At 48.6% G+C, this 20,346-nt stretch overlaps 2 protein-coding genes across 4 annotated transcripts in view; both read left to right on the forward strand.

Moving 5' to 3' along the window:
* PITHD1 (PITH domain containing 1) overlaps nucleotides 1-6,853 on the forward strand; it is a 36,231-nt gene extending 29,378 nt beyond the window's left edge. Inside the window, exons 5-6 of the mRNA XM_029619621.1 lie at nucleotides 6,024-6,132; nucleotides 6,467-6,853. Coding sequence (XP_029475481.1) covers nucleotides 6,024-6,132; nucleotides 6,467-6,568 — 211 coding nt within the window. The 3' untranslated portion in view covers nucleotides 6,569-6,853. The remainder of the gene's footprint in view (nucleotides 1-6,023; nucleotides 6,133-6,466) is intronic.
* Nucleotides 1-20,346, forward strand: part of LYPLA2 (lysophospholipase 2) — a 134,961-nt gene that overhangs the window by 29,174 nt on the left and 85,441 nt on the right. The window contains exon 1 of one of the 3 annotated variants that reach the window (XM_029619619.1): nucleotides 20,043-20,253. The exons of 1 other annotated variant lie outside the window; for it this stretch is intronic. The gene's annotated coding sequence lies outside the window, so the exon portion shown is untranslated. Of the gene's footprint in view, nucleotides 1-20,042; nucleotides 20,254-20,346 lie in introns of those variants that run through there. One more of the 3 variants, XM_029619618.1, reaches the window with a different exon arrangement.

The following is a 20,346-nucleotide window of genomic DNA, read 5'->3' on the forward strand; positions in this document are numbered from 1 at the left end:
CAGATCCACTCCCTGCATCAAGTGTTCGAGGCGGAGCCACGGCTGTCCCTGGCAATATCTGGCAGTGGGAGGAGGGCTTGGAACTCCTGAGGCCCTGGCTTCCAACGGGAAAGTAACGCCCTCTGAAGAGGATGCATATGTGCAAAGGCCCACGGCACCAAGTCTATAGTCAAGGCCATAGTGCCCAAGACTTGAAGATAGTCCCAAGCTGTGGGGAGTTGAAGGCTTTGGAAGTGTTGTACCTGGGTCATGAGAGACCGAGCCCAATCCTGCTGGAGGAAGACTTTGCCCACGTTGATATCAAAACGGACTCCCAAAAAGTCGAGCATTTGAGAAGGCGTGAGGCTGCTTTTGGCAAAATTGACGACCCATCCAAGAGTGGAGAAGGTGCAAGATCTGCTCGACCGCCCGCTGACATAGCTCTTGTGACTTTGCCCGGATGAGCCAGTCGTCCAGGTAGGGATGGACTAAGATTCCCTCCCTCCTTAGAGCTGCCGCCACCACCACCACCATCACCTTGGTGAAAGTGCAGGAAGCTGTTGCCAGATGAAAGGCAGAGCTTGAAATTGAAAATGTTGGCCAAGAATCTTGAAGTGCAGAAAGCGGATGGGAATGTGGAGATAAGCCTCCGTCAAGTCCAAGGAAACCAAAAACTCCCCCCGGTGTACCGCCGCTATGACTGAGCGTAAAGTTTCCATCCGGAAGTGTGAAATCTTTTGGGTCTTGTTGTCAGACTTGAGATCGAGGATCGGCCAGAAAGAACCTTCCTTTTTGGGGACTACAAAGTAGATGGAATAATGGCCTAGTCCTTGTTCTGCTGGAAGCACAGGTAATATTGCCCCTAAAGCCAAGAGCTGATCGAGTATCTGTTTCACTATAGCCTGCTTCTTCACTGTTCTGCAGGGGGAGAAGAGGAACCTGTCTCTTAGGGGCCGAGCAAATTCTAAAGCGTAACTGTGCTTTAGAATATCTAGAACCCATTGGTCCGAGGTGATTTGGACCCACTCTTTGTAGAAGAGGGAAAGACGTCTTTCTATCCGTGGAGTGGAGGAGTGGGTCGGCAAGCCTTCATTGGGAAGACTTGGAGGGTGCCCCCTGAGAGGGGCTATCCCGAGTTGTTCTCTGGCCCCAAAAGGAATGAGACCAGGACTGCGATTGTGAAGACGGTGGTCTCTGCGCTGCAGGTCTTGACTGACGAAAACGGGAGGTCCTCCGGTAGCTTATGGACTTTATTCTCTCCGAGTGATTTGATGAGGTGTTCCAGGTCTTCGCCAAACAGTAATTTGCCCTTGAAGGGGAGAGATCCCAATTGAGTTTTGGAAGAGGAGTCTGCTGACCAGTTGCGAAGCCAAAGCAGGCGTCTAGCTGAGACCACTGAAACCATGGATCTGGCTAGGACCCGGAATTGATCATATAGAGCATCAGCTCCATAAGCAATCACAGCTTCCAGGCATTCAGCCTGCTGAGCTGCCTCAGGTAGTAGTTCCTGGGCGCCGAGCAGTTGTTGCACCCACCAGAGCCCTGCTCGCTGCATGAGGGAGCTGCAGACGGCCGCCCTGACACCCAGGGCAGAGACCTCAAATACTCATTTGAGGTAGACTTCTAACTTACGGTCCTGCATGTCCTTCAGAGCGGTTCCTCCTGTCACCAGAATCGTCATCCGTTTTGTAACCGCAGACATGGACACGTCCACCTTAGGGACCTTGAGGAGCTCCAAAACTTCATCTGGCAGAGGGTACAGCTTGTCCATAGCTCTGCCTACCCTAAGGGAAGCATCTGGGGTCTCCCATTCTCTCAACAGAAGCTGCAGGAGCATAGGATGAAAAGGAAAAGTTCTTGATGGAGGCTGCAGGCCGGCCAGGACGGGATCGCCTTTTTTTCGCCGCTGAAGTAATCCCAGGGGTGTCCTGCGGAGCTTCTATATCCAATTCAGCCAGAATGTGGGGAATGAGGGGGTCCAACTCATCCCTCTGGAAAAGGCGGAGTACCCTCGGGTCATCGCCCTCCACTTGGGCAGCCGTAGAGGGATCGTCCATGTCTGGATCACCAGGGACCACCCCAACCCTGAAAACTGGCGGCTGCCCCCCTGAGGGCCCCCTGCAGGCTGAGGGATCACCAGTGCTTTGAGGGTTCACTGAGGGATCTGACAGTCTAATTACCTTAGGGGGTGGCGATCCCATCGCAGACCCCTGTTGCTGATTTAAAGTAGCTATGTAGGCACTGTGCATCAGGAGGACAAAGTCAGTAGAAAAAGGTCTGGGGGGATTCCTGAGGGGGGCAGCACCAAGGGGGGGGGGGGGTCCGATGGTAGCCCGGATGAGTGCTCTGGATCCGGTTCTGGTGGGTCCACAGGAAATAAAACCGGCGGCAATCCAAGGTCGGAATCGCCATCTGCTGTGCGGGAGCAGCCGGTTCTGAGCACAAAATGGCCGCCGTTCCCATGCTGGATGAGAACGGGGCCGGCCTTGCAGGCAGACTCGCCTGAGAGTACGAGTTGAGCCGCCCCGTTGAGCGGGAAGAACCCTCCCCACCAGAGAGGCATCGCGCGCATATGCCTTCATGGGAGAGCCGCATGTTGCTGGACTGGAGCTCGCGGTATGAAAGAGCCGGTAAGACAGTAAAACCAAACAGAGCCTCCGATCGGGAGTGCAACGACTGCCAGTAAATGTTTAAATTAGAGGTATTGCGCGTCTCTATTAACACTGCCCCGAGGAAATGACCTCTCAGGGCAGGGCAGCAGAAAGGCGTCGTAATGGGGGAGAGGCTGGACCACCAGCATGCACCCCACAAATCTCCCAATTCCACTTAAATCAGGAAAAAAACAATTTGACCTGCAAAAGAGGATAGAAAAGGAACAGAAAAACTTACGCCAGAATAGTAATCTTAGGCAAGTGTACCAGCAGTTCTGTTGCAAGTTTAAAATTGCCTGAACTGATCTCTGAACTGTTCCCTTTTTTTTTTTTTTTTAAACACTTGGTTATATTTTTACAATTGATCCATCCAGAAGCTAAAGAGAAATAATAAAAAGCAAAGAAAGTGAAAGAAGAAACCAGTCAATCTTCCCAGACTTTGCAAGGAACAGCAGGTTCTGCCACCTTTCATCTGCTGGAGTCAGAGAAATACTGAAGGGAAGCAGAGGGCGCACTGCCTTATAAGAGGCCACCCTTCGAGTCTTGCTCTGACTCCATCTGCTGGAAGTGGGACATAACCCACTGTCTGGACTGATCCGGGTACGTACAGGGAATGAGATCTAGACTGAGCGTTAGTGCTTTTCTGGGTGCTTCTTCAAGCCTCTTCTACAGGCTTATCTGAAGGATCTCTCTTAATAGTCAGTCGCTGTGAGTTCAACCAAGCATATTAAGAATTACATGCCTTATTTTGTAGAGATCCCCTTCTGATTTTCCACAGAGTTGGTCAGCTTTAGCTCAGGGTTACTTTTTTACCCTTGGGCTTATCGTTCTTTCTTTTATCCAGACAATTGGGCCGATACAGTACAGTGCGCTCCAACGGAGCTCAATGTTAGCCGGCATTTGGACGTGCGTTTTGGCGCGCTAGCTTTACCCCTTATTCAGTAAGGGGTAATAGCGCGTCCAACCCCCCCAAACCTAATAGCGCCCGCAACATGCAAATGCATGTTGATGGCCCTATTAGATATTCCCGTGTGATTCAGAAAGCAAAATGTGCAGCCAAGCTGCACATTTTGCTTTCAGAATTTAGCCCCTACCCAAAGGTAGGGGCTAAATTCTCCGGGTACCGGGAAAGCGCACAGAAAAGCAGTAAAAACTGCTTTTCTATGCACCCTCCGACTTAATATCATGGCGATATTAAGTCGGAGGTCCCGAAAGTTTAAAAAAGTAAAAAAAAAAAAAATTTAAAATGAGCCCGGGGTGTCGGGTCGAAAACCGGACGCTCAATTTTGCCGGTGTCCGGTTTCCGAGCCCGTGGCTGTCAGCGGGCTCGAGAACCGACGCCGGCAAAATTGAGCATCGGCTGTCAAACCCGCTGACAGCCGCCGCTTCCGTCAAAAAAGAGGCACTAGGGACGCGCTAGTGTCCCTAGCGCCACTTTTTACCGCCGGGCCTAATTTAAATAAATTAAGATACTGTATCACGCGCACAGGAGAGTGGCCTGCGCTCGCCCGCGATTTTACTGTATCGGCCCGAATGTACTTTGCAGCATTCCAGAAGAGGAATGCCTTGGTAAGGGCAGATCTCTCTGCTTCTTGAATGTTAGTTGAATCTTTCTCAGCTATGCAAACTAATCCCATAACTGTTTGCTTTTGTTAGGTGGACCTCACAAGGGAGAGGCAGCTTTGGAATTGGCCTTTTCCTAGGAGATGATCTCCTCAGCATGATGCTGAAGGGTTTGCAGGCTCTGGTGCTACTTCATACTCATTACATAAGAGTCTGCAGCTATTGCTCCGATGAGCATTGGTAGGGCAACTACTTGGTCTTCCTTACATTAGATCTCTAATCTTCTGATTAGATGGTGATGCCAAGGGAGATATAGTCTTTTGGACCAGTATTCTTGGTTTAGTATGGGCTTGGCTACACCATCTGGACTGTTCTAGCAGGAAGATAAGGAAGGAGAAAATGCAGCCACTGAGTTCCTGGAAAGGTCCTGAGCTGTTCTAGCAGGATTCAAGGATAGGAACTTAAATGAGAAATTCTTACCTGTTTTTCTTTCCTTGAATCTTTCTAGAAAAGTCCAGGACCTTCCCAGGAACTTGCTTGACCATGGATACGAGATCCTTGGATGTCACAGAAGGTTTTCAGTCTTTCTCTGTGGAGAAAACTCGCTGATTCTCTATTTTGCCACCTTGTGGCTTCCTTTCTCTTCCCTGTTGGAGTTCTTCTTCTGTTTTTAGACTGTTTCAATATCTTTTGAAGTTTCTCGTAGTTTGGTTCTAGGGGTTTTCTCTACTTGATTGCTGTGGCATAAGGATACTGGCAAGTTCTTAGGCTGTCACTGAAAAGGTTGTGGTTCTTTATCTCTATTTTGTGGCAGGATAGTATAAACTTGCACATCTAGACTGGTCTAGCAGGATTCAAGGAGATTAATTAATGGGTAAGACTAAATTTCTCCATGTTAAACTGAACCTGTGACTGAATTGGAAGCCAATGAAGAGAGCGGTATAAGGGGAGTGATGAGGCCTGGACATTAATCTCTCCGAGAGGACTTGCTGATAGAAGCATGTCGGCAGATTGGTTATAAAGCCTATCTAATGTGCCCATTTCCAAGGAATAGGCTATGTCTCATTCTCTTTTTCATCAAATGTAGCAGGTTAGAAGCATTTTTTTGTCATATTGATTCCAGCAAAAATAAAAGTTTGAAGGTGGTTAAGTTTTATTGCACAAACAAAGTTTGTACATAGATATTACTGTACTTAGCCTCATAGTTCCCCTCTTCCCTTTGAATTTAGTTTGTGTAGGATTTAATTTATCAAGGCCTTTCTATACTTTTGTGTAAAAAGGTGTTTAGCCTGGCAGTTTCCTCCTGCTCAGTTAGGTCTTGGGCTGGGATCTGGGACCACCATCTTTCATTCATATTTACCTGTGGGTTTTAACCCTATTTCATATCCTCTTCCATCTCTTCTAGACCTGGCACCACAGCAACAGTGCTAGGCCAATGCCAGTGCAATCATGGGATCTAGATCCAGCCATTAAGTGTTGCTGTTGAACGATTGGTGGGACTTCCTCCTTCCAGTGGCTGTGAATGCTGCTTCTGCAGCATCCCTAGCACCAGCCAACCCAGATTGCGGAAGATTTTACCCAGGAATCAAACACAAGTCCTCTGCATGGCAGTGCTCATTTGTGTTCTCCAAACATATGCTCTATCTTGTAGAAGAATTGTTGGCCATACCACACTTACCTGAGAGCTATTCTGTACTGTTTTGGTGCTCTGAGATCGGAAGACTTATTTGCATGTTTGAGAGAGGCTGTAAAGCAAAAGCTTGTTGAGAACCTTGTATGTTACTTTCAGCTCTGATCTGGATTCAGATTTGTTTCATTTTTGTTTTTCAGAATTGCTCGATTTTCAAATGTTTACCATCTCTCTATTCATATTTCTAAAAATTTTGGAGCAGAAAAAACTAAAATTTATTATATAGGCCTGCGGGGAGAATGGACTGAGGTAAGATATGTGAGAATGACAATCTACATCACAAAGTAGGGATGTCAGTGAGTTGATGGCTAAACCCAGTACAAGCAAAAGCTTGTCTGACTAAAACTCTATATCCTGACAGCAGAGAGGAAGTGTATTGAGCTAAGTAGTGTCCGTCCCTGCAGTGGTGATAGTAAATCTGTCCATAGGCCTAGCTATCATAGGTTGTTCCTGTCTAAGACTGGCACATGCTGTGCCCAGAAACTGATCCATTGAATTTTCTCTTAGTTGATGAACAGACTTATTGGGTCATATGGTCCTTATGTGCTGTCATATTCTTTATGAGATTGTTTCTGATGTACAGGCTCATCGCCATGAAGTGACTCTCTGCAATTATGAAGCTGCAGCCAACCCAGCAGATCACAGGATCGAGCAGATCTCACCTCAGATGTCTTTCATTTCCTAAACCTTCGCAGGGCGGGAAGAAATGCTCTTACATTATGCTAAGAAAATATAAAGACATTTTTTGGTTGTGAACTTTATAGTTTAAAGTGAGATTGAGTGCCAAATCTCTGCCATCACTCAGTTTAGATGACCAGCATGCTTCATCGAGTTGTCCTGGTAGATCCCCAGAGTTGAATTCTGTAACAATGATATTGTGACTGCAGACAATTTTTCATTTCTTTTCATATGAGAACTGTTGGATTTTCTTTGTGCTTCAATAAAATGCTATACACAGGTGTTTCACTAAGCAATATCCATGTTCTGTTATTTTGAGTTCTGCTAATTACGATAAATGTTAATAGGCACAAAATGATAAGGGGAATGGAACAGCTCCCCTATGAGGAAAGACTAAAGAGGTTAGGACTTTTCAGCTTGGAGAAGAGACGGCTGAGGGGGGGATATGATATTGATGTTTAAAATCATGAGAGGTCTAGAACGGGTAGATGTGAATCGGTTATTTACTCTTTTGGATAATAGAAAGACTAGGGGGCACTGCATGAAGTTAGCATGGGGTACATTTAAAACTAATCGGAGAAAGTTCTTTTTTACTCAACGCACAATTAAACTCTGGAATTTGTTGCCAGAGGATGTGGTTAGTGCAGTTAGTGTAGCTGTGTTTAAAAAAGGATTGGATAAGTTCTTGGAGGAGAAGTCCATTACCTGCTATTAAGTTCACTTAGAGAATAGCCACTGCCATTAGCAATGGTTACATGGAATAGACTTAGTTTTTGGGTACTTGCCAGGTTCTTATGGCTTGGATTGGCCACTGTTGGAAACAGGATGCTGGGCTTGATGGACCCTTGGTCTGACCCAGTATGACATGTTCTTATGTTCTTAAAATTCTCTTCGTTGTTCTGATTGCATAGACAAGGCAGGGGTGGCCAACTCTGCTCTTCAAGAGCCACAAACAAGCCTGGTGTTTCAGATATCAAGTATGAATATGCATGAGATAGATTTGCATTCATTACCATTGTATGCAGATTTTCCTAGCGTGTAGCAGATGGACTCAGGACCAATGGGTATAGTGTGCTCCTGATAGCAGTTGGAGATGAATCAGATTTCAATATGACTTCAGCCCTAGTACATAGACCCCTGCAGGAAATGCAGCTCCTCGGTATTTTCCGTCTCCATAGCAGTTCGGGACTCTATGCACGCTAGCACAGCATTAGAGTTATCTTACCAAAGAAAACCAAATTAAGAAGAAAATCTTACCTCTACGGACGAGCCCCGCTCTCCTGTGGTGACACCGTTTTGGTCCTTCCCCCAGTTGGGATTTCCCGAGGTGATTTCCGCGATCCCTCGGAGGTAAGCCTCGTCCCGGCCGCCGACCCTCAGCGGGGACCTAGCCCCCAACATCAGGTGAGGCTGAGAGGCAGCGGGTGCAACCTCTAGCGCGGCGGTGAAGGTATTTTCCCTCTCCCTCCGCAGCCGGAGACTGCCCGGAACGAAACCGGGAAGCGCCGAGACAAGGTAAGGTAGAAATCTATTTAAAAGTCTCCGGTCTCCGAAGCTCGAGGAGAGGTACAGGTCGCCAGTCAGGACCAGTGCCACCGGGGCTGATCGGCCCTAGCAGGGCTAGACCCCGGTCAGATCCGAGGGCCCTCCCACCTCCAAGGTGGTCGCCATATTGTCCGCGTGGTCGCCGTCACCATTTTGGCCCTATTCGCCTCCCTGTCTGCCATTTTGATCCCTGCGCACAGAGACGAGCCGTGCGCACAACGTTGCGCGCACAAGCAACGCGCCTAACCATGTGCTTACTGTGCCGGGCGCATAATTTCGACCTGCATGCACACACCAAACCTACGCGTGCAACTTCGCACACCAGAGCGCACAGCTGTGTGATACGCGCACAAGCCATGGCACCGCCAGAAAACAAATTCAAAGCTCAGGGCTTCTGCCCAGCATGAGGAGGCCACGGCCCTGTGTATACAGTGCGAAGAGGCCCTAGGGGACCCAGCTCATGGCCCTCCCCAGCCGGTACTGGACCCCAGCCTCTCGAGCAGTACACCGGACCTAGCATCACACAGCGGGACCCCCCTTTAAACTGGGCTCCCCAGGGACACGGCGCCCCCTAGTCTAGACCCAGCTTCTATCTCCTGGGTGGAATTATTCAAAGGTCTGCATACCTTCTTCATACCTCCTATAATTCGGCCTCAGGCTCCACCAGAAGACCTCAACAGGCCAGGACCCTCTATGCCCAGGGAAGTGATCCCACCGTCCCCGAAGCCCCACCTTTATTTATTTATTTATTTATTTATTTATTTATTTATTTATAGATAGGCTTTTCTTTGCCAACATTCGTAAGGCACATCATGCCAGCTTACATTGAACTGAAAAGGAGGAAATAAAATGAACAGAATAACCTATCATAGTTAAAGCAAATGGTGTAAAATATGAGCAAAGTAAAACATTATATGATTATATATAATAACATAAAAGAACTGAATAGGTAGGGTGGAAAAGGTAGAAAGAAAGAGAGAAACTTTGTACAAAACTAAAACAACTTTATCATTGAGTACGTAATCCAGGGGTTACAAAAGTGCAGAAATTCCAGGGGGAGAGGGTAAGGGGCACAGATGGAAAGGGGAAGAGCGGAGGGGTGTGGGGGCACGGGAGGAGGGGGGAGGGCTGGCAGTGGAAAGTCTTAGGTCCATTTAGGAGAGGTCTACGTAGTAATTGAGTCGGGGTATGCCAGAGGAGGAGTCAGAACCCCTAGAGGAAGGGGAACTCCTTCCGGGGACAGACCCATCGAACCATGAGACGCTTCTTCACAGCCTAAAATTGCTGGCCATCCTGGGCACTAGTGCCTCGGGGGAACCTATAGACGAACCCACTATTGGAGGGACTCTGTCAGACCTCCCGCCATTTCCCACTATTACAAGCTGTCCAGCAACTAATTGACCTGGAATGGGAGGCCCCAGAAACTACGTTCAAAGGGGACCGGGCTCTGGCAGTCATGTACCCTCTGGACCCAGCTGCCAAAGATCCCCTGGCATGTCCGAAAGTGGATGCCATGGTCTGCGCGGTCTCGAAGCGCACTACTATCCGGTGGAGGGAGGAGCAGCGCTCAAGGATGCTTAAGGACAGACGTCTGGAATCTATCCTCAAACAGTTCTTTGACGTCTCCGCAATGTCTTTACAGATCGCGGCCTACTGTGCAGTGGTGACATGCATCTGCTTATCACAGACCAGGAACAACACCCCTGGGGAAGCACTGGAACCAGTGGTATCATTCCTCACTGATGCTGCTTCTGATCTGGTACGCACAGCAGTCTCATCTGCCGTGGCAGCCAGAAGACAAATCTGGCTCCGAAACTGGTCAGCCGACGCATCCTCCAAAATGAGACTCACAAGGATGCCTTTCAAGGGAATACTCCTGTTCGGAAAGCGAACTAGAGAAACTAGCCAACAAATGGGGCGAGTCCCCACTTGCTGGGCGGCTACCGGAGGACAGGAATAGGAGAAACCAGCGATTCTTCCCTGGTCCTCCAGGGGCAGAGGATCACGGCGATTCAACCCATATAGAAGTTCATATCAAGCGGCTAGCCCCGCAGGCCGGAGCCAGTCCTTTCGGAACAAGCACAATAAAAAGGGAGCCAGCTCGGGGCCAGGCCCCAGCTGCACCCGACAATAAAAATCAGCCGACCCATCCAAAGAAAGAAGCCATAGGGGCAGAATGGCCCTATTCTACCAAAGATGGGTCGAGATAACTTCGGACAAGTGGGTCCTATCCATCATTCGAGAGGGATATTACCTGGATTTCCACCACCTCCCTCCTGACAAGTTTATGGAATCTCCCTGCCATGACCCTTCCAAGAGAATGGCAGTGGAAGCTACACTTGCTAGCCTTAGAGGCTATAACACCGGTGCCTCCACAACAAATACCAGATTTCTCACTATATCTCCTTCAATTGATCCAAAATAGTGCAGCCCGAATACTAACTAGGACTCCTCTACACAACCATATCACCCCGATCCTGCAATCATTACACTGGCTTCCCATAAAGTTTAGGATAACATACAAAATTCTCTCCACCATCCATGGCTTAATCCACAATCCAACTTCTACTTGGCTCTGTTCTTTATTACGGATTTACAAACCTGCACGACATTTAAGATCACTCACTCAAAACCTCCAAGATATTCCCTCACCCAAACAAGCCAGGCTAGATGTTACCAGAAAGAGAGCCTTCTCGGTAGCCGGTCCTATTCTTTGGAATTCAGTCCCAAATTCTCTCCGGTCAATTTCAAACTCTTCTCATTTCAAAAAATGTCTCAAAACCCATTTGTTTCAACTCGCATTTAAAACACTTACACAAGATCAAACATAACTTTCATCATACTCTATCGACTCATTCCACTCTCCTTCTTTCACCCCCCTCACCCGTTAGCTACGTCATCAATTTTTCATCTCATGCCCCCCTCTCCCCCCTCCTTCCCTTCCCACAGCAATAGTAAGTCCCATGGCAACAATTTTACTTACTCAGTTACTTACTTAGTTCAGGTAACAGAGTGATAAGTAAACTCTGTTACCTGAACTTGGGTATAAAAAAAGTTATAAATAAATAAATTTTTGTTTCATTTATTTTGAGTAAATATTGATTTATTTTAAGCTAGAACTTGTTCTAGCTATTAGTTAATTTTATGTATATTTTAAATTTAATTTGACTTTGATTGTTCTTTTAAAATGTTTATTTTACCTAATGTAAACCGTTTTTGACAATTTATTTTTATAAAGCGGTATATAAATACTTTTAAAAAAATAAATAAATACTGGACATTATTCCATCTATTTTATCGTTCCCAAGAAGGAAGGAACGTTCAGACCTATCCTGGACCCTCAAGGCGGTCAACCATCACCTGAAGATTCCTCGCTTTCGCATGGAAACCCTACGCTCGGTAATAAGGGCGATACAACCGGGAGAGTTCCTTACCTCCCTGGATCTGTTGGAAGTCTACCTACACATTCCGATCCATCAAGAGCATCAGCGTTTTCTACACTTCTCGATCCTGGACCGGAAACTACCTTTCGGGTTAGCTACTGCGCCTCGGATGTTCACCAAGATCATAGTGGGTGGCAGCAGCAACACTGAGGAGGAATGAATCCGCGTACACCCTTATCTAGATAATTGGCTGATCAGAGCGAAAATCCTCAGAGGAAAACCACCAGGCAACCAGCAGAGTCAAAACTCTACTGGAGAGCCTCGGGTGGGTAGTCAACACAAACAAGAGCTGCCTGCAGCCTTCCCAATCTCTAGAATACTTGGGAGTCTGGTTCGACACCAAACAAGACAAGGTCATCCTGACACCGACAAGGAGATCAAAACTGATGACCCAGTTACGAACTCTGTTGAGCGAACTTCGCCCCACAGTATGGGATTACCTACAAGTTCTCGGCCTCATGGCATCCACACTGGAAGTAGCCGATGGGCACGAGCTCACATGAGACCCCTACAATGCTCACTTCTATCACGATGGAAATCCACTGTCCCAGAACCACACACCGTACGGCTTCAGCTCCCGGACAGAGTTCGGGCCCAACTACGATGGTGGCTACAGGAAGCCCATCTGAGCCTGGAACGAGACTATCCCTCCCAAACCTGGATCCTATTCACCACAGATGCCAGCCTACGAGGATGGGGAGCACACTGCCAGGAGCTAACCGCCCAATGGCATGGAACGAAGAAGAGTCTGGATGGAACATCAATCGCCTAGAAGCCCGGCAGTCAGACTAGCCTGCCTAAGGTTCGGTCACAGACTCCGAGGCAAAGCGGTCAGAGTAATGTCGGACAACACCACAAAAGTGGCCTACATCAACCATCAGGGAGGAGCCAGAAGCTAACAGGTGTCTCTGGAAATAGAACCTCTTAATGTCAAGGGCGGAAGGGAATCTTCAAGAGATGTTGGCCGTCCACATTGCCGGGAAGGACAAATGTTGCATTGGACTACCTTAGCAGAGAAAGTCTAGATCCAGGAGAATGGAAACTGTCAACCACAGCATTCCAACTGATAGTAAACTGTTGGGGAACACCAACTATGGACCTCCTAGCAAACCGGTCCAATGCCCAGGTACCCAGTTTCTTCAGCTGCAGGCGAGAACCTCAGTCCCAGGGAATCGATGCCCTGGTACAGACCTGGCCACAGGAGACTCTGTTATATATCTTCCCGCCGTGGCCCCTACTGGGCGCGATCATCCACAAGTTAGAACACCACAGGGGACCAGTAATTCTAGTGGCCCCGTACTGGCCAAGAAGACCGTGGTACGCAGACATGTGAAGACTGCTTGCAGGGAAACCGCTACCTCCACACAGAGACCTGCTCCAACAGGGACTGATCCTCCACGAGGATCTAGCTCGATTCTCTCTTACGGTCTGGCCATTGAGAGGACTCGCCTAAGGAGGAGAGGATACTTGGGGGCAGTAATTGACACCCTACTCCGAGCACGCAAGTTCTCCACATCCCTAACATACATAAGGATTTGAAGAGTATTCGAAGCCTGGTGCGAGGACCGCGACATCATACCAGGCTCAGTCAAAATTCCGGCGATCTTGGAATTCCTACAGAACGGCTTACAGAAGGGATTTGTCTCTCGACTCCATCAAGGTACAGGTGGCCGCATTGTCATTCTACGGACCCAAGAGCGAGAGCAGCAGCATAGCTTCTCACCCGGATGTCTCCCGCTTCCTGAAAGGAGTCAAGCACATCTGCCCACCCCTAAAGTGGCTGATGCCTCTTTGGAACCTCAACCTGGTCCTAGATTTCCTAGCAGGGACCTCCTTCAGACCCCTCCGCGGCCTGTCTCTCCGACTATTAACATTGAAGACAGCCTTCCTGCTGGCAGTCTACTCAGCCCGTCGTATATCCGAGCTACAAGCACTGTCCCGCTGGGAGCCGTTCCTCAGACTCACCCCAGGAACCATCCAGTTACGCACAGTTCTGTTGTTCCTCCCCAAAGTGGTGTCCCACTTCCATCTCAACTAAACCATCTCGCTACCATCGCCAGATGAACATAAGAATTTGGAAGAGGCCCAAAATCTACACCATCTCAACGTCGGCAGACTCCAAGTCCGTTACCTGGAAAGGTCGGATTCCATACAAAAGACGGACCATCTATTCGTCCTTCACAGCAGGAAGAAGCAAGGGGAAGTGGCCTCGCGAGCAACCATAGCCCGCTGGATTCAAAGAAGTCATCAAGGCGGCCTACGTAGACAGGCAAACCACCACCTCTACAACTACTCCAAGGCCCATTCTACTAGAGCCCAGGCAGTGTCCTGGGCAGAAACCAAGATGCTGTCGCCTGCCAAGATCTGCAGGCGGCGACATGGTCCTCCATCCACACCTTCTCCAGGTTTGACCCTTACGCCTGGATGTTCAGGCTGAGGACGACACAGCATTCGCAAGGGCAGTACTAAGTGGGTCACAGGCAGCCTCTCACCCGGTTTGGGAGTAGCTTTTATACATCCCATTGGTCCTGAGTCCATCTGCTACACGCTAGGAAATGGAGAAATTACTTACCTGATAATTTCGTTTTCCTTAGTGTAGACAGATGGACTCAGCATCCCACCCGCGGCTGCCGTTACTCAGGGAATTCTCGGGGGACATCCCCGGGAGCGAGTGATTCATGGGTAAGCCATGCTTTCCTTCATAGTTTTTGTAGTGCAATGTATATAGTTCACAACGCAATTTAAGCCTAGTTTATAATGCATATATTTTCTCGCCTGTTTCATGTCAAACGCATCTTAAGCGTAGTTTACTGTTTTACTATTAACCGATGTGATATCTTTGATGAATGTCGGTATATAAAACCATTAAATAAAATAAATAAATCGTGGACACCCACCCTACTGGGTGTCGACGTTTCTCAGTTGAGGGCACAGCTATAGCCAAATTCAACCAGTTCAAATTAATCAAGTTATAAAGTTTAATCAAGTTATTCAAATTAGTCAGTCACACATATATCCACAATGCTTTTCAAGGAGAATCCTGAAGAGCTGCACTTCCTGCAGGGCTATATGTACTAGGGCTGAAGTCAGATTGAAATCTGATCGGTCTCCAACTGCTATCAGGAGCACACTATACCCGTTGCTCCTGAGTCCATCTGTCTACACTAAGGAAAACAAAATTATCAGGTAGAATGTCCAATATATCTTACATATTCATTGTGGATATGCTGAATACCAGGCCTGTTTGTGGTTCTTGAGGGCCATTCCTGCTTTACAGTAAATCAGACGTTATCTAAGAAAGCTCAAGGAGTGGTCATGTGTTTGGCAGCTCAGATTAATACAAAAAGTGCAGAGACAAATTTATGGGGCAGAAATCCAAGGGGAGGAATGATGGGGTGAGATACTGAGGTGCATTAATCAGGAGTGAGACCTCGGAGTGATCATGTCTACTATCCAAAGGTATTGGCTAGAACCAGAGGAATACTGGATTGCAGAGTGAATGACATTATCAGTAGAAACCAGATGTGAACATGTTCATGATTTTTAATTTCTGTATGACAGGAGTAAACTTGTACATGGTTATGACAAGTTTTGATATATGGGGATAGAAATGATTTGTAAATTAATAACTATGTATTTGTTTAATGAAAATGTTTTTTCTCTTTAGGAAACTAGGCAAGAAATGGATTCAATTGGTCATTACAGGCACTAACCAATTGAAAGGTGGCTTTAAAAATGCTGCTTGATATCATATGTTTTTGACCACACTGAGATTAAGTGAACTGTTTCCCTATAGGAAGAAAAAGGGATTCTAAGCATTGAAAGCAGATTGAAGAGTGAGAGACCTAATGGGATATGGTCAGAGAATTCCTCCAACAGCTGGGGCCTAAGAGAGAGCACTTCCTCCTCCTTAAATAAATGAACCACTCTGGGATCATCCTGCTCCAGGTTATCCTTAACCACATCGAGATCGGTCCCGGGTCATCTGGCCCCTGTCCTAGACTGTCCTCTGTACCCGGACTCTCCTAATCCACCGGAGGCAGAGGAGGGGGAGAGGACGCCTGCCATGGCCCCCCCATGGGTTCAGCTGCAACCCGGACCGCCCCCAACTCCTCAGCCGTTGCTGACACCACTCCCAGAGGTCAGGGGAGGTGACTCCGCTTAACTCCCGCTGAGGAACTCTCCTCTTCCGAAGCGCAGCTCGTGCTGAGGAAATGGGAATTTAAGTGCGCTGCCCTCAGGCCACACACGCGGCAGGCCTCCATGCGTGGTTTTGGCATCATCGCGTGTGCTCCCGCACTGCCAAATGCCAATTGGTCTTTCAGTCGGCTGGCCTAAAGCGCTCGCCCGAGCCATGCCTCTCACACCCTCTGCGCCAACCAATGCGTGGGAAAAAAGTCAGCCGCTGGGAGACCCGATCACAGGCCCCATGGTGCGCGGGAAACCAAACGTGGCTGTGTCAAAGCCGCCGCACTGCTGAATGCCTCAAAGCCGACCACCAGCGCAATTCCTTCCTGGGACCCCCGGGCGCGAGTTGTAACTGTCCCAATGCATCCCACTGTCTGCCCCAGCCAGCAGCTCCCGCACTGCTGTAGGCCGTGCCATCCGTCTCCCAGCTCTCAAGTTGTTTGCCCTTTTTTTTTTCCCCAAAACTTTACCTGCTGGCAAAAACAATCAAAATCTAAGCAGGGATACTTTCCTGGATCTGGGGCCTGGCAGACAGGCACTTTAGCAGTCTTGAGGGAGCCAGTCCCCTGGCTATCAAGATCACTGGCACAATACAGGCAAGCAACTGACAGGGGTTCCCAACCCCTGGATGCCCGGCTCAACCTGAGGGATGGTCCACCAAGGATCCTAACACCTCAGGAAGCTTCTTCTAAATCTTCTATTAGCTGCCTCTGCTTAATTAATTTTTTTTTCTTTCTCTAGACTGCAGGAGTTGCACTTCACCATCTGCTGGAGTCAGAGAAATACTGAAGAGGCTGCAGGTGGCAACTTTCTGTTATGAACAAGTGCCTCAAAGTTTTGTTTCTCTGACTCTAATCTGCTGGTAGGGATGCAAAACTCACTTACCTAGACTGATCCGAGTATGTTCAGGAACTTTGCTTGTGGTTGGGCAGGCTCACTACCAGTACTGGGTACTGCCGTTTGGCTTGGCCTCAGCCCCTCGAGTCTTTACCAAGTGCCTGGCAGCGGTGGCAGTGCACCTTAGGTGTCAGGCAGTACATGTGTTCCCCTACCTGGATGACTGGTTGGTCAAAGCGCCTCTAGGATGGATTGTTGGACGCTTTGACCCTGACCTTGCAGATGCTGCAATCTCTGGGTTTGTCATCAACTACCCAAAATTCCCCCTCTGCCTGTCATTACCGGTCTGGACTTCATAGGAGCCAGACTGGACACGATTTGACCCTCGCCCCCGCCCTCACTGGCGACCTTAGTGCGCAGCAGTCAGCAAGTTTGTTTGTCTGCTGGGCCACATGGTGGCCTCTGTCTATGTCACCTCATTGGCCTGTCTTTGCATGCGCAGGGCACAGTGGATATTGCGGTCACAATGGCAACTGGCATCCCAGGACCTTGAAGGCCCGTGTCTCCATCACGCTGTCTCTGAGGTGGGAGAATCTCTCCAACCTGGAGCAGGGGACACCATTTTAAGCTGCCCCACCTCAGGTGGTACCAGCAATGCCTCCCCCCCACGGTTGGGGGGGGGGGCCCATGTGGACAACCTCCACACTCAGTCAGTGGACGACTTGGGAAGCTCTGTGCCAGATAAACTTTCTGGAGCTTCAGGTGATTCGTTATGCTCTGTGGGCATTTTGAGACCTCTTGTCCCACAAGACAATCAGGTAGCAATGTACATCAACAAACAAGGAGGCACATGGTCGTTCTTTCCTCTGTCAAGAGGCCGTGCAGATCTGGTCTTGGGCTCTGTTACAGAACATGTCTGCGAGCGACGTATCTGGCTGCGTCTCTGAATGTACTGGCAGACCACCTGAATTGGGTTTTTTTCAGCCACAAGTGGCCATTGAACCCAGCAGTGGCAGCCTGGATTGTCCACCTGTGGGGAACTCTCGCATGTGGATCTCTTTGCCCTCCCCATGCAATTGCAAGGGGAGCAACTTAGCTCCCTATCAGGATGGACAGATGGACGAAGCCTTCCAAAGCCTTTGCCCTTCATTGAGGCACAGGTTTCCCATTTGTGTATCCTCCTCTTTCGCTAATCATAGGACTCTCTCTTGAAGCTGTAGCAGGACCGGGGGACCTTGATTCTCGTGGCCCTGTATTGGCCCAGACAAGTCTGATTACTGCTCCTTTGAGAGCTTGCGATTAGAGATCCCATCAGTCCTGGGGACTGCGCCTGATCTGATATGCAGGATCGGGGTGCACTGCACCAACCAAACCTCCGGATGTTAGCCATAACGGCCTGGTTGTTGAGCGCCTAGTCCTTCAGTTCCTAGACTTATCTGATAACGTGTTTCAGATGCTGGTAGCTTCCAGGAAGCCTTTCACCAGGAAGTCTTACTTACTGAAGTGGAGAAGGTTTTCTGTCTGGTGCAAGGAGCATGGGTTGGATCCAATCTCGTGCCCCATTCTCAGGTTCTTGGACTACTTGTGGCACCTCTGAGGTTGGGCTTAAACCACCATGGTCAGGGTCCATCTGAGCACAGTCCGTGCTTACCATCAAGGGGTTGCTGGCTCGCCCATCTCTGTTCAGCCCATAGTGAGTCACTTTATGCGGGGCCTGCTTTAATTGAAGCCTCCCCTCTGGCCTTCTGTTGTGTCCTAGGACTTCAACATTGTGCTAGCATGGCTCATGTGCCCTCCCTTTGAGCCTATGTGCTCCTGCGAACTGAATTTCCTCACCTAGAAGGGTCCTGTTCCTAGTAGTGATCACTTTAGCTTATAGGGTTAGTGAGCTTCAGGCCTTGATTATGTACTCACCCTACATGAAATTCTTTCATGATCGTGTGGTCCTGTGTATGCATCCCAAGTTCCTTAGGTAGTGACTGACTTTCACATCAATCAGTCTATTGTTTTGCCCACCTTTTTCCAAGCCCCCATTCACACAAGGGGGAAAGGGCTCTACAAATGTTAGATTGAAAGAGGGCGCTGGCTTTCTATTTAGAATGCACAGCAGGCCACAGGCAATTAACTCAATTCTTCATCTCTTTTGATAAAAATATATTGAGAGTTGGGGTGGAAAAAAGACTGTCCAATTGGCTAGCAGACTCCATTTCCTTTTGCTAAGCGGAGTTGGGCCTTCAGCTGGGAAGGCTCACTTTGTGAGGGCTATGGCGTTGTTGGCCCACTTGCGGGCGGTCCCCGTCGCTGAAATGTGCAGAGCTGCGTTTGCGGCTCACTACTGCTTAGACAAGAATGGTCGGCAAGAGTGTAGCTTCGGCCAGCCCGTTCTTCGCATCCTCTTTCATTCTTAAACCCAACTCTCACTACCTAAGGCTCATTGGTTGGAACCAGGCTATCTCCCTCTCTAACAGACAGCACCGCAATTATTGTGCCCGTTGGTACTTGGTTCGTTGCCAGTTGGTTATGGTTGCTTTTGGGAGAAGCCTGTAGCTTGGTATTCACCCATTTTTGAGGGCTACCATCCCACTTCTCCTAGGAGAAAGGGCAGTTGCTTACCTGTAACAGGTGTTCTCCTAGGACAGCAGGATGTTAGTCCTCAGGAAACCCACCCACCACCCCACAGAGTTGAGTTTTGTTGGTTTATTTTTTTTCACTTGTGTATTCTGTTATGAGACTGAAGGGGGACCCCACGGGAATGCGGCGATAATGAATTGCTCAGTGTGCCAGCCAAAGATTTAGAAACTTTGACAAAAGTTTTTTTCCATGCCAGGCTCCATCTGATGTCACCCATCTGTTCAGACTAACATCCTGCTGTCCTAGGAGAACACCTGTTAATGGTAAGCACCTGTGCTACCTTTGTGGAGTATCCCCTAGTCTTTGTATTTTTTGGATCCGTGGCTCTATTTCTTCTTTTGTGTCAAAAGTAACAAGAAGTGGTTGCTGAAGCCCCTTCCCTAAAACATATAGTACTATTTCATGCTACATCTAGATGGAAGTATGGAAGGGAAACAAAGCAAATCCAGTTTTTCAAGTTTTGTTGTTTTCTTGTAACAGAAGTTATGAGATCAAGAGCTACAATTATTATCGAGTAGCGTGCCACTATTCTTTTAGATGAAGAAAGAGCGGAGATGTATGGGTTGGGAAGAGATTTGCTCTTCTGGTTGCTTGGAAAATTCTGCTTTTAGTTCCAAATGCAGTACTTTTTCAGTAAAGACTTCCTTTTCTGCTGGTTTCGCAGCTCCTACTTTGAGGCCGTTGCATAGAGGGAGAGAGAGTTATGAGTGTCCTGCTTCCCAGTTTCATTCCTAGGACAGGTGGACGGCCCAGTGAAACAGGAAACCTAGGAAAGCAGGCTGCGCTCTGGCGGAAGGCGCCCGCTAGGGGCGGGCGGAAGTGACGTCATTTCGACGACGCACCGCTGTCGATAGAAGCGGAAGTTCCTGTGGTAGGGTCTGAGACGGAAGGAGAGGGTGCGGCGCCGTTTCATCCCTGGGACTAACGTTTCCTTCCGGGAAGGGTGTCCGATGAGGGGGGGAGGCACCTCCGGTCCCACTGCAGTGTCCGCTGTTCCTGTCCCGGTAAAGAGCAGAGGGCGGCGCTTTCAGCTAAATTCCGACTGAAGGTCAGCCCTGCTTGCTTTGCTTTCTAATGTCTGTGCTTGAAGGCAGTGAGTTGTAGAGATGTGAATCGGAACTGATATCGGATCCGATTCACA

This window comes from Rhinatrema bivittatum, chromosome 11, assembly GCF_901001135.1.
Source record: "Rhinatrema bivittatum chromosome 11, aRhiBiv1.1, whole genome shotgun sequence".
Classification (NCBI taxonomy): Eukaryota; Metazoa; Chordata; class Amphibia; order Gymnophiona; family Rhinatrematidae; genus Rhinatrema; species Rhinatrema bivittatum.